At 36.3% G+C, this 14,852-nt stretch overlaps 1 protein-coding gene across 2 annotated transcripts in view; it reads right to left on the bottom strand.

The window, feature by feature from the left end:
• LOC128228070 (hyaluronan mediated motility receptor-like) overlaps nucleotides 1–13,610 on the bottom strand; it is a 32,136-nt gene extending 18,526 nt beyond the window's left edge. Inside the window, exons 1-15 of one of the 2 annotated variants that reach the window (XM_052939154.1) lie at nucleotides 13,486–13,610; nucleotides 10,137–10,232; nucleotides 9,636–9,703; nucleotides 8,594–8,653; nucleotides 8,145–8,333; nucleotides 7,665–7,863; nucleotides 7,258–7,335; nucleotides 6,712–6,785; nucleotides 6,292–6,467; nucleotides 4,931–5,961; nucleotides 3,170–3,350; nucleotides 1,837–1,962; nucleotides 1,460–1,585; nucleotides 945–1,070; nucleotides 71–166 (exon numbers count right to left, since the gene is read on the bottom strand). In XM_052939154.1, the coding sequence (XP_052795114.1) occupies nucleotides 71–166; nucleotides 945–1,070; nucleotides 1,460–1,585; nucleotides 1,837–1,962; nucleotides 3,170–3,350; nucleotides 4,931–5,961; nucleotides 6,292–6,467; nucleotides 6,712–6,785; nucleotides 7,258–7,335; nucleotides 7,665–7,863; nucleotides 8,145–8,333; nucleotides 8,594–8,653; nucleotides 9,636–9,703; nucleotides 10,137–10,232; nucleotides 13,486–13,531 (2,672 nt within the window). In that variant the 5' untranslated portion in view covers nucleotides 13,532–13,610. The remainder of the gene's footprint in view (nucleotides 1–70; nucleotides 167–944; nucleotides 1,071–1,459; nucleotides 1,586–1,836; nucleotides 1,963–3,169; nucleotides 3,351–4,930; nucleotides 5,962–6,291; nucleotides 6,468–6,711; nucleotides 6,786–7,257; nucleotides 7,336–7,664; nucleotides 7,864–8,144; nucleotides 8,334–8,593; nucleotides 8,654–9,635; nucleotides 9,704–10,136; nucleotides 10,233–13,485) is intronic. The other variant, XM_052939155.1, reaches the window with a different exon arrangement.
• Between the last annotated feature and the right edge of the window lie 1,242 nt (nucleotides 13,611–14,852).

A 14,852-nucleotide genomic window follows, 5' to 3' on the forward strand; every position in this document is an offset into this window, starting at 1 on the left:
AAAAATTGGTCCCCTATTGGAGTTTGTCTGTATGGACACGAGTAAAGAATTTTAAAATATATGCCCTTACGTCTGTAGGTGTTCCTTGTAGTCCACGATCTGCTGTTTGTAGTTGGAGACCTTCTGATTAGCTGCAGTCAGCTCCGCATCTTGCTCTTTCAGCTCCCTGAAAAAAGAACAATTAATATAACTCATAAGAAGTTCTTTTATTGCTCAAACATGTATGGAAATAGAACTCTGTGTGAAATGCAAGCTTTTTAAGACAAATTTTCAGGATTTACTTCACATTTTAATTTCATTGTCTAGTTCTCCAATGGTCTAATCAGCACAAGCCTGCAAGCCCTTCACTGGTTATGTGCGTTTAAATAAGGGATGGCAAAGTTTACTTGATTGTTCATTCATGTACTCGAATACTAATTCACTATTCAGAAAAACACACAAAAAAACACAGTGTATTAAATTTCACCATATGCACAATTTACAGATGACATACAGATGATGAAACAGTACTGATGCATTGCCATAGACTCTCATACTAATGTTTTCCCATAGAAAAAGTAGTCTATCGATAGCCTTAATTGAATTGATCCCCATGATCACTACAAATTATAAGCCAGGCACTTAGAGCACTCCCCTGCACAGACAACTGACAGTACAGTGCTATTGAAGAGTATTTAATTCTAACATGCAATGACCCTTATACAGGTTACATTTACATGTCTCTTTTGAAAACCAATTCAAATTTTTCCACATACTCCATTGGAAGATTATCCGAGTAACAATTTTACTACTCATTACCATCCCTATATTAAATTCTTCGTGTCATATAGCTGGCCTTATTCCACATCTTTTATTCAAAAAGTAATATAAACATTCAAGCTTGTTCATTAAAAAGTCTGATTTGATGACTGTTTCTCTTTAACATAGAAATTGCCAATACATACTGCATGTGCCTTTCATCCTGAGTTTTCATTTTTTCTTCCAGCTCTATCAACTGCATAGACATGATCTGTATGCTGGCATCCTTGGCCTCATTCTTTCTTGATAGTTCATCTCGCTCATCACAACGCCTGGAAATAGGTAACACATTCTTAGTGATTGATAATGCTCTACAAATTGTCTGGACCTTCAGGTTTGCATGCTTTGCATAATTCTTTCTTGCTTGTTCATCACAAAGCCTTGGAAAAGTTGACTCAATGAAAGAGTTGCTTACAAAATCTACCGCTTATGGTCAAGTTAAAATCATACTTGAGGGATCAGCCCTTGCAAGCTGTTACCTTGACTGAATGGCTATACAAGTTTCAGGAAGTCAGCCCTCGACTGCAGGAACCATGACTGAATGAATAAATACTTGAGGAAGATAGTCCTTGTCTGCTAGAACCATGACTGAATGAATATAGATACTTGAGAAAGTCAGCCCTTGTCTGACAGTACTATTACTCATGACTATTATACATACTTGAGGAAGTCAGCCCTCGCCTGCTGGTATTGACTCTCAAGGTCCTCATATTTCTCCCCCTGAGTCTGTAGCTGATCTGCCAGCCTGTCTGTCTCCTGGCTCAGCTCCTCAATCTCACACACTTTCCTGGAATAACAATATGAGAAATGACTTACATTCCATAGGCAGTAATCAATTAGCCAGTCGGCAATGAAAGGATCACTTCCCCAACTCACCTTTTAGAAATTTAGAAATCTGTGCTAGTTTCCAATCTGTGTGTGGACAAACCATCAATGGAGTAATAATTGAATAACCTCTAAAGTCAACGTTAGAGCTCCTATTATATCTAAAGAATAAACCAGAAGTCATTATAAAGCCAAAGCGAACAAGTCCCTTACTGGTCATAAGACTTCTGTAGGTCAGCAAGGTCAGCCTGGACCCCAGTTAGGGCCTCATCCTTCCCCTTCAGCTGGTCTTGGAGGCCCTCAATCTCAGCTTCTAGCCTACCACACTCACTGGTTTTACTGAAATTGAAAAAAAAACATGGAATATAACCTTACATTTAGTTACATTAAAATTGCACAATGGTAACAAATGATCAAGAATCGATGCACATCTACATGTAATACCGTTTTATTCCAAATAAGGATATTTACAGAACTGGGCTGTATTTATTAAGCATATTAGTAAATATTTTCAACTTAAGAGAACATTTCGTAGTTGTTGGTGATTATATTAAATGCCTCCTCTTTTTTAAAAAAATATGTATAAATTGTTTATTCCATTTTTCTTGCTTATTTTCATACTTTTGCTGTTCAAACAATGCGATTGACCTGGCAGCTGAAGGGCTGAAACCATTTTGGTGATGGGTTTGAGCAGCGCTTTTGGTCCCCAATGGGGTTAAGCATCTTACAACAGAAAAAAAACTGGAAAGAAGCCCTTTCTAAAGCTCTCCTGACTTGAAGCAAACTGGAGTGTCGATACTACATGTAACAACAAATAAAGTAACAACCAACAGTAACCAGTGAACTTTTTTTAATCAGTTAATTAATAATTAAGGAATGAATTGCGGGGTTGATGTCATTATCGGGGTATGAACGCAATTGGGTTGGTCAATGTGTGTGGACACGTACTTTGACCAACCCAATTGCGTTCATATCCCAGATAATGACATCAACCCCACAATTCGTTCCTTATATTTACACCAATAGTTCATTATTTCATTCAAGAATTGTTAAAAAAAATCTTCATTTCATTTAAGAAAACCTTTAAGTAATCCGTTTTTACCCATTCTGTAAATAGAACGATCCAACTATAACCGGAAACATTTTTTTGAGATGACGTCACAATAACGCGGGAAAAGATCAACCACTTGAAATCACTTTAAAACGTAAAATTGAAACACTTTTGGTACCATTATATTTAAAATATAACTAACACTTTTAAAAATGTTGATCTATATTTTACGGGACATGCAGACACAATTCAACCAATAACAAGATCAATAGCTTTCATGTATATTGTTATGCAATGATTTACGATCCGAACATATCCGAAGGCAGTTCATTTAAGGAATGGAAGTTGAGGTGTAAATATTTATATATATAAACATTTTTACATTTATAGATTTTTTTGTCCTTGGAGCCATTTAGTCTGTAGAAATCCGCGAACAAATCACATCCCTGAGAAACACAAATTTACAAAAATCCTATAAAAAATATCCATCCTCACAATTGCAGCTGTTCCTGGAGTTCACGGATCTGAGAGGCATTGGTAAGGAGGTCAATGCCGTGTCGTTCCATGTCACGTTCCATCTGCTCTTTCTCTCCCCTAATGGCCGAGATCTCATCCTGGTTATGAGCTAACTGTTCCTCATATTCCTCACGAGTCTGGTTACTCTCCATCTCAAGCACTGAAAGTGTGGGGAAATAAAACAACGCTATATCACCTACAAGAATATTTGATAATGATGCTCAGGGCTCTCGCGAGGGGGCGACTTAGGCGAAGTGGTCGCCTAAAATTCCCAGACTTCGCCCATTTGTATCATCAAAGCGACATTGACTTCGCCGAAAATTTTAGCACATTGTAAATCTGTCAATCAGCAAGTATTTGGCCACTGTCCATTCAGTCAAAACATCGCAATTAGCCATTCATAAAATTTGGTAATCTCCTTATCCGATAATTGGGCCGTGTCATCCAATTACCAAAACATTGCCAGTAGGCGGAGGTATTGAAAGTTAACCAATCAGAATATACATTGAGAAGACCCTGATCAAGTGATCGTTAAAATGAGATAGAACAGGCGACATAATTATGAAAAATCGTGTCAAGAATTAATAAAGTTAAAAAGTAATTGATATATGTATTGAACAAACAATGCAAGACATTTTAAACATTGTTGCTTTTGAAGCAGACGGTCATAGCCATTTTCGGGCCATCGGCAAGGTGGCGCTAAGAAAATCAATAACATGACGTATCACCAAATATTTGATTGGTTTTAGTGAAATGTTAATGATAAAAGATTTGTAAACACACAAAAAAAAATAATTGCTTTATGTAGTTTACTTACAGTATTTTTCTCCTGTTTACGATGTCAAAAAAATTGGCGAGATCGCAATTTTGTCAGAACAATTTTTCGAGTTAATTTCTCAACCTCCCATTATGTATCAATTGGTAAAGTTTTCATCAAGGACAGTGATTTAAATGTCATTTGGTTCTTAAATGTCAGCATATTTAAAATTATTTAGCCAGAGACAAGTAAATAACAGCAGAGCTGAATTTGACATTCGTACCCTATCCCGATTGTACCAAAATAAGATTCGTCCCCCTACTATATTGACAGTTCATTTATACGGTCATTTTGATTGTTTCAAATCCTTAGCTGTCTTGGTTTTTGTTTCATTTTACTTGCTATTTGGAATTAAACTACCGGTATGTGACATTGACAAATACACTTTTGCTGAGCCAAAAATGATGATTTTATGTAATTTATATATATTTTATGAACATTTTATATAGTTATAGCAATCAATTTGAATGTAAATATAAAAAATTTGAGGTGTGTGGTATGGCATAGTGTTTGTATCAGGTGTTACGAAAAGTATAACTTCTCCCTAAAGTCTCCCCACTTCTCCCTCAATTGACTGAAGGGAGAAGTCACTTCTCCCAAAATTTTCAGCCAGCCCTTTTTGATAACATTTTAGCTTGCCATCTTCAAAAAGCATGAGCCAAATTGGACTAAAATGATTATATTTCTTGTTCAGAAAGCTGTTGCTTTTTCTATCAAAGAAAACAAAGAACATGATAATAGATTATAAGTATTGAACATTGTTGCTAGTTTTAGAATATTTCCACTACAACTACATGATATAATACACTTTTACAAACTTTAAAAAAGTAGCATAATTGTTTAAACAAGATTTAAATCAAATGCTTGCCAACTCTTTACTTCATATACCCTACTCAAACCATGCCACATTCCACACTTCCTACCGTTGATCCTACACTGCAGCTTGGCCACCTCCATATCAACTTCTGCCTTCTCAAGCTGTATGTCCTCCAGGTCATGACTCATCTGGTCCCGCTGTTCCCTCAACCCGTCCACCTCGCTGATCAAGTCTGACACCCGACTTTGTGCATCATTTTTCTCTAAAGAACACTTCTCGGAGAAGTCATCAAAGTCTGATTGGAATTTTTCAAGTGTGCACTGTAGTGTTTCATTCTGATTTTTCAACTCCGTGGTTTTATCATCCGATTTTGTTTTTTCAAGGGTTAACTTCTCAAGACGTTCTTTCAAGTTATCCACAACCTTATCTGCTTCACATTTTGTCTCATCAACCTCACATTTGACTAGCTTCATCTGTGCTTCCAGGTGCCCTATCTCTGTATGCAACTGAGATTTCTCATACACAAGATCTCCAAGTTTGTTCTGTAACTGAACCAGCTCTGCTTTCTCACCATCCAACTGTCCAAGCAAATTTTGTATCTGTTCCTCTGTGTAAGCCTTCTGATCTACAAGGTCACACTCCAGTAACTTCACCTTAACTTCTGTATCAGTCAACTGACTTTCCACCATGGATTTCTGAATGACAAGCTCCTCCACCTGAATCAGAAGATGCTTTTTCTCACCCTGCCATTTACATTCAGCGTGTTCGAACATTTCTTCAAGCCTGGCATTTTCTTCCTTAGTCCTGCTAAGTAATTCACCAGTTTCCTTAAGTGTTGCAGCCAGGTCTTCATTTTCCGCTTGTAATTCGACAATGCGTTCATGAAGCCCAGAAGTGGATTGACTTACAAGAACTTCCCTGTCTTCCAAAAACCTCAATTTCTCACAGTTCTCTTTCACTGCTGTTTCATGTACCTGCTGTAAATCATCAAACTGCAGCTGTAGTTGTGATTTGTCAACTTGTAGCTCTTCAATATTAACTGTTAGTGACTTTATATTGTCTTTCATGAAGTTATTGTCATTTGAGAGACTTTCAATTTGTGTCTGTAAAAAGGTGGTGTTCTCTTCAAGGTTCTTCCTGGAATCAGAAAAGAAAACTTCACTAAATTAAGAGCATTAACATTCCGGTCACAGGCAAAACCTAACTGAAATCACCCAATTGCTTTTCAAAATAGGAAGAAGGTAATTCTTTGAGCATTGATTTTTAAATCATTTATCTTTAAAAAGAATTTCTACCAAATCAAAATGTTGATGTTTCAAAGTGTTGAAACCAAACCCATCCATGCAAATCAAATCTGAAACTAACTAACAGGACTATCTTGCATTTATTTATGATAATATGGTTATAATGTACCCCAACATTACACCAAACCAAAGAAGCATGATTATCCCCATCCAGCCTGCCAACCTGTGAGTCTCCAGTTCTGTCCTGGCCTGCAGTGCCTCATGTAACTGTCCCTGTATGTCCTGTACTGCAGCCTTCAGCTGGCTGTTTGTAGACACAAGACCCTCATACTGGCCCACCAACTCGCTAGTTTGGCTCTCTAATCGCTGGAATACACTTGTCATCCGGGCATGGAGAACCTAGGTGAGAGATGATTGTATATGATTATGAACAAGAATTTTAAAGACTAAATTCTAAAGTTATGATTTAGTCAACAGATTTCCAGCGTTTACATTGGATATGTTTGTGTTTCACCTGTCCACAATTATATTTATACTAACAACTAAGGTTCTTCTAGTCAACATACCGAAACATTAGCTGAACCAATTGACCACTCACCACACTCACATGTCACCGTGTTTATATTCAGTAAAGTATCATTACCTCGTATGCTTTCTTGACAAGCTTGAACTTTTCATCTGTTGTAAGCTTTTCATTCTGTAGCCTCTTCAAAATATCTGGAATCACGTACAGCAATAAAATGGTATTATAAAACCATTTTAACCCATAAATGAACTTATTCGGTAAACATTTACTACTTCCAACACACAGAAATGTTAAAGCCGTACAAAGAAGATTTTTTCTGACCAATTTTCAGCCAAAATTCAACCCAATTCTCAATGCTTAAACATATTCTTTCCCAAAATTGTGAAATTAAATTCATTATAATGAAATGAAGTATTTATCAACTAAAACTCTGGATCCCAAAATAGTTTTTATATGGAAAGTTGATGTATTCTTTAACAAATACACAATCTTATATCTTTTTAGTCTAATTTTAAAGCATTTTTGTTCATTTCTAAGCAAAATTTATATATCAAATTTCATTCAAAATGCTGCATTTTTCCTTATCTAAAAGGCCCCAGCTCCTTCAAAGAAATGTCTGGGTAAAAAACACTGAGCTATACAGTAACTTGTACACACACTGACCTGCAGTTTTCCTGGTCCTCGTTGGTGAGGAAACTGTACCATCAGCTTTCATCTGGGACATGTCCTCTCCCTTTCCATCTGAAGAATGTTAGAACATCTCTAATATGTTACATACAGTACTGGGTTATGCTTTATGACAATAATTACAGAAAAATTGAATATTCCGGCATTTCACCAATATTGTAAGAAATCATTTTATTTTTTCTATTTGAATCCATGAAAATGAGTAATTTGAAGATCCAGATAAAAAAAGTAATGTCAAAATATGACCACTGGACTTAAATTAAGTAGTTTTTCATTAATTTTTCAACAAAAATCAAATCATGACACAGCACTGTTAATCCCACCATCACATAATTATATGGCTTGAATTGTACCACACAGGAAAAAATCCCTATTCCCCTCACCTTTAGACAACATTCCCTCCAAACCTTCCAAGCTCGAGTCCAACCATGCCACCTCCCCTACCAGTGTCGCTAGCGTTGCCTCCAGCTGTTCCCGTAGCCGAGTGATCTCCCCGTCCTTCTCTCGTACGGCAGCTCGGAGTGTGGTAACCTCTGCCTGCACCTCCTCATACTTCCGACCGACATTCTCGCTTGTTGACACCTGGGGTATTGGAATTTCATTTCTATATACATTGAATATTAGTTATCACACATTTTTTTTACTTTTGGACAGAACATTTTAACCAAGTTAAAAACATTTCAGTATTTTCTCCATACTTTGAAAATGAGTGAAGTCTTACAACTTATTCCATTTTTTTAAATTAAAGTTACACATGAGATTTTATATCAATTGGAACTATTTACACTTAAAATTCCAAATAAAAGATGGCCAGAAAACATGGGTTTTAAGCAGAATATTATATATATATACATAAAACACACCCTATTTTTGAGAAGATCATTGGATTTCTTAGCCTCTTTCAGTTCCTTCTCAGCTCCAGCAATGCGAGCCTGGAGGGAGCTCCTTTCCAATGTGGCATTATGCAGTCGCCCATCAAGTTTCCGCAACTCTTCCTCCTTTTGTGATAGCAGCTTTTCTCGATCTGTCCGCTCCTTAACTAGCTTGCGAATCTTGAGAAGAAACATCCACTTTCCAAATAATGTTTTATTCATTCAGGGACATTCTTTTTACCCCTTTCACATCTTCGATCAATTCATGGAAACAATCATCAACAAGACTTAACTTTGTGAAACAATTAATTATTATAGTTATGTACAAAAGTGTATGTCCAGTATCATCTTTAAATGTTAGATCAACCATAACTTCCCATGTAAATGTAGCATACAGAAAGGATAGGCTAGCAATACGGTAGGTATGTATATATATATACCTCTTTTTCCAATTCTTTCACTTGACTCTGGTCCACTGTTGTTAGAGGCTTTTTGTTTGGCTGAAATCAGAATTTCAGAGATGTTGCTATAGTTATTAGAAAAACACCAAACAGATATTAGAATATTCATGATCAATAAACAACCTGGAAAACAACTGACAATTATATATTAAGGCACTCTCTTTTTCGTAAACAAGTTACTGAGTGAGATTATAATAGAGGATAAAATAGAGCTGTCACAGGAGTGCCGAATTCCACCTGGACACAGGATTGGCAAACAATTTATTTAAAAAGAGGCCATAACTCAAAGGCAATTGTACACTGCATTATCACTTATCATGTTGAACAATGTTGTTTAATTAGTGTCCATTGAGTAATTTAGAAGTTATGCCTCTGACAAGAAAATGCAACAAAGTGTAATTATTATGTTGTTAGCTGAAATATAAATGTGCTTTACCATCATTTGAAGTTTAATTAAATTCCATCCAGTAGATTTCAAGTTATGGTCTGGACAAGGAAAATTGCATGGGTACTATAGAAAAAGCCCTGGAGTATAATACTCGCGTACTTTTACACTAACCATGTCCAAAATAAACCAAATACAAGCATTCCTTCATTTTCTGGAATACAAGTCAGTGACGCAGATCGGCTAAGTTTGATGCAAAACAGCAACAGTTACTTCAGAGTCAAGGGACTTTTCCACCCTCCCCCTTTTCCACTGCAAAATTCACCAATTTTGAAATTTTTGGCAACATTTATCTTTAACAACTGAATTTATGCAAGTGCAAATGTTCATACATCTTTCTATGCCCTCCTGCATGTAAATCAGGGTTCAAATTTAGACTCGCATACTCGCAAAATGCGAGCGACATTTGCAAATTGCAAGTGACTTTTATTCAAGCTCGCAAAATTCTGCGAGTGGCTTTTTCTAGACCACAAAATGTTAAAAGAAAAGTAGAATAAACATGAACTTAACTCCACTATGAAGTCAAGTGTAAACCTGCTGATGCAAGCCAAAGAAAAAAATTTGTCCTGAACTTACTGGTGGTGGAGGTTTCTTGTTTGGAGTGCTTGTAGAGGTGAATGAGCTTACATTGAAAGTTTGCTCCGCTGAAGTGATAAAATAGAAAAATAAGTTTTGAAAACAAGAATTAAATCTACATCCATTCACAATTTCCTATTTAGAATTAAACAATTAGAATAATGCTCCTTGAATCTTAACGCATTTAACAACTGATTGGAATGTGAATTTGGTCAAACTCTGGAGTCAATAATATGATCTGGCCGCTGATTGATCTCAAGTCGCCAGACAACATGATCACTATTATTTAATATGTCAATAACATAAAATGCACTAAATCGTCACCATGGGTGACTCTTGACAGAATGAATATATTTTTTTTAAAGTTTTTGCAAACATCAAAAATGAGAATCAACGTCAAGAAATGATAATTAAGCTTGCCTCTGCCGTTTTATAACAAAATTAAAAGGACTCAAAACACAAAGGGCTACAAGCAGACAAAATAAATTATTCCAAACATACCTTTTGGAATTTTAAATCTCTCTGTCTTGTCGACAACAAACCCAGCAGCCTTCTCACACTGTTTTGGGTCATAAGTGCCAGGTGGGGGAGCACAACCTGAAAATTACAATATTATTTTAATACATATCACAAATAACTATTAAGTATGTTCTTTTTTTGGTCCAATGTTTAAAAAGCCTCAACTGCCTGCCTTTTGCCTCCACACCCTGATGATTGCTGGCCATCACAGTGTATGGCTGTACTTAAAAAGGTTACATGACTGTTGTGGTACTAGCAAGTTGCCCACTAGATTTCCCTAGCACAGAACAGGTCTAGTTCTCCTTGCAGAGGATTGAAGCTCTTCCCCAAAATTTGATAATCTTGAAGGTCCTCCACTTGTTCAGCTTGTCCAATTCACATGTTTGACGAAGTGTCAATCCTTGCAGTATTTTAAATGTCATACTTGTGGGACATTTACCCTTCACTTTTAAGGTCTGTTTTTAAATTCTCAGGTCAAGAGGTCACCATGGGGAACCTTGATCGTCTGGACCCAGAGTCTGCTTACTTTAACAAACTTAACAGGCTCATTATCATCTTCAGAAATCTAGAACAGGCTGCTGGTTTTTACCAACGCCAACTACATTGAAGGATATATTCTGAAAGCAATTTTTGTCAGTAGTTGGCCAGCAAGACATTCCTTCAATTGTTATCTTACTGATCCAACTTGCAACGTACAAGGACCTAAATCATCATTTTCCACCACATTTATATGCATGGCACCATTGTTTTTTTATGACAAAATACAGTGTGGCAAATCATTTGGATTGTGTAAACTAAAATACTGACAGCTTGATCCTTTCAACAAATGTTGATATATTTTCAAATATTGTCTTTGAAGTCCACAATTTTGAATAGCATCATTGATGTGAAAGCATTTTGTAAAATCAACCACTCTGGGCCAAATCTTAACTTCTCTGGGAAACAAATCTACTTTTCTAGCACAGCCAGAGTTTCACATGTATGAAATAGTGTTTCCAATTCTGTTGTTCAGTCAAGTTTTTCCCGGAGACCAGATCAGAACTAAATATTTGAGTGACCATCTATTGTTTGAAGGTCAATTCATCTTTTCTTCTATATCAGTAAATTATCCAATCACCATAACAATTTCTTTAAAATTGAGATAATTACATAAACAAAAGTACATTAACTTTGAACTAGAGCTGTCACAGGAGTGACGAACACCCCCAAATGCCGCCTGGACACAGGAATGGCAAACCATTCTTTTGAAAAGAGGCCATAACTCCAAGGTTACTGCACACTGCATCTTCTTTTATCATGCATGTATTGTTTTATTTAAATCTGTTGGGTAATTTAGAAGTTACACTGCTGACAAGAAAAACTAGCCTTTCATGAGTTATCGTCCGCAAACTGTTTTTCTATTTTTAGTTACAGTGACCTTGACCTTGGCCCCACCAGCCCCAATATTGAACTTGACCTGTATCTTCTGATGTTACACCTGTGTACCAAAAATTGTTCAAATCTGTCTAGCCTTTCATGAGTTATCGTCCGTAAACCGTTTTTCTATTTTAAGTAACAGTGACCTTGACCCCACCAGCCCCAATATCGAAATTGACCTGTATCTTCTGATGTTACACCTGTGTATCAATTTTTTTTCAAATCTGTCAAGCCTTTCATGAGTTATCGTCCGGAAACCGTTTTTCTATTTTTAGTAACAGTGACCTTGACCTTGGCCCAACCAGCCCCAATATTGAACTTGACCTGTATCTTCTGATGTTACACCTGTGTACCAAAAAATTTTCAAATCTGTCAAGCCTTTCATGAGTTATCGTCCGGAAACCGTTTTTCTATTTTTAGTAACAGTGACCTTGACCTTGGCCCAACCAGCCCCAATATCGAACTTGACCTGTATCTTCTTATGTTACACCTGTGTACCAAAATTTTTTCAAATCTGTCTAGCCTTTCATGAGTTATCGTCCGGAAACCATGAAAACCGACAGACAGACCGACCAACTAGCTCACTCCTATATACCCCCTCAAACTTCGTTTGTGGGGGTATAATAAGCCCTGTTCTATGGAGGCTATTCGTTGCCAAAAGTCCAGACGTGTATGTGTGTATTTTAGGTTTGTATCATTGATGATTTACAAATTTACATTTTACAACCGCCAACTCATCGGTTGTATGTTTACATTTTACACTGCACATTTTCATTTTTCATTGTACCGATTGGAGTTTTATTCTTGTTGCATCTATTCAACAGAGGATTCAGGGTTTCTAAATTACATCATCATATTGTTAAAGGCAAGTTATACGATCTATGATTTAGTGAGTTTATACAGGGTCAATCTGACAAATATACATTTTGACTACTATAATGACAAATGACAAATCAATACTGAAATACTGACGAATAGAAACAACAAAAAGCACGTCTACATTGACAAATGTAAGAGATATTGAGTACGATTAAGAAGCACATTGTGGGAATTACACGTCTGGACTTTTGGCAACGAATAGCCTCCATACTGTTCACAGGGATTCAGTCTATGGTAATCCTTAGTCCACCTTAATGGCCGTCAACGAGTCTTTTGACGAGCGTCTGGTGTGAACTAGCTACAATAATGAGCTATCAGGGAAACTATTTTATTATCTTAACATTTGTTATGTATCCTGTCGAGTCTGCCTCAACAAGCACAAACTAGTAGCATTTTCGCAATTTTATTTGATAACTCTGCCAAGAATACTGTTTATTTACCGACTCACAAATCTTCGCCAGTAATTTTGACCATGAGGCAGCATGAGCTTTTCAACTTTACGGGAACCGGGTATGTTAACCTCTTGACTGGTACCCGTCCGCGCGTAGAGCCAAAAAGTGCATGCCGGGTTCAGCACTTGTGCATACTCAACTGAACATGCATGCTACATATGCAGTTGTTTTATCAAAAACATCTTACGACTAAAAGAGGATTATTTGTTTGTTATGTGTATCATAGAGTATGAAAACACATTTTCTATGATTCTCAGTCCAAGAGATCACCCTAGGAACCAATCACTCGAATCAGGTAGCTTGACTGGCCAAAAATGCAGTCCAAATACCAAGTACGTAACTATGCCGCTGCCACCAAACCTTGGAGGAAAAGTGTGGTGAAAGACCTTCACATATAGGCAGCTATGAAGATGTCTATTATGCATAACATTTTGTGTTGATCTGACTCTAGGTTCTCGTCCTCTGCAGGCCGTCTCAATAAAGGAGTTAATAATTAAACAGCCCTGTATTGAACGTTTAGTACAGTAACAGCAGAAAAAAATATTTTCAAAAAATGTGTCAGTGGCATCAGAAGAAATGTATACCTTGGTTGTCATTGAAACGTTTGATTGATGCTTTTGGGAATGACATTTTCTTTTCTATAAAACTCGGATCAAAATAACATTTTCTGTCTTGTTTACAGCCGCCAACACTTTTGAACTTGATTTTGTTCAACCAATAGATTTCGACTTCCTGTGAATTGTACAGTCACGAATAATAACATCGACATCGCATGAGGGTCAACGTGTAGAAAACTTTTGTTCGCCAAATTGTCGATACAGTACAGGGGTAAGATTTTTTTATTGCTTTATATGCATCTCATTGTACGAACTTTGAATAATATGCTTAGAGCAAATCACTTAGAGTCAAATCAAATCCAAAATACCAAATGAGTATATGTATCTAATTCCATGAGGTATTTAAAAAAAACTTATGTGAGGATCATTTTATAAAGTTATAAATACACTCAAAATGTTGGAGCAAATGCATTTTCTAGACTACTTCCAAGTATGCACACATGATTTAAACTGACAGAGATTTAAAAATATGCACATTTATATAACTATTCTGTATCTGTTTTAAATCGATCATTTCTCCGGTCCCTAGCTGCCTCTGTTTTTGGCCCACCAGCAAATACAACTATTTTGAAAGGAGATGCGGGGATGGGGGGTGGGGTGCGAAAGTTCCCCACCGCGAGCACAACCATCGTGTTAGTTATGCATGTAAAAGGGGGGAAAACGCTTGTATTTATTATTATAAAAAAATAATGTCTTATTAATTAAAGATTGATTACTGAATTAAAATGTGTTCATATATGTTATTTTAACGTTTTTGTTTGTTGTAGAAATGCTCAATGTTGAATAAGAATTGTTGAAATAATTAAGATAATTAATTAATTATAGATCTGTTGGTCATGTCAAGCCTTTTTACCAAGTTTGAGGTCACTATATAATGTCCCCGCGTTCTTGATCAGAATTTAAAAGGATTTTTAACTCAATGTCACTACGACCTTAACCTTTTACCCACTGACAATCAATAAGTTTTAAATGATGTTTTGACCAAACTGCCAACCAAGTTTATCGTCGATCACGATATGGCACCCTTCAGGAGCATAAAATAAAATACACTGAACTGTGTTGAAAATGTTTGAAAATGTGTACATATGAATTCCCATGCAATCCCCATTGAAAACAGAAGTTGGTGTTATGTAGAAATAGTTTTTCGCTAGTGTTGAGCTAGTTTTTATCTGTGTCGAATGCACATACAGTATGTGTGTTGTCATGGCTAACGGATTTTTTATAAAGCATTTGAAAAAATACAATATTTTACTAACATCAGAAAAAAAGTGCCAGTTTACATGCAAACATTAATAACGGATTTGTTATATTGATATACAATTTCGGATATTTTT

Source organism: Mya arenaria, chromosome 3 (genome assembly GCF_026914265.1).
Source record: "Mya arenaria isolate MELC-2E11 chromosome 3, ASM2691426v1".
In the NCBI taxonomy this organism is placed as follows: Eukaryota; Metazoa; Mollusca; class Bivalvia; order Myida; family Myidae; genus Mya; species Mya arenaria.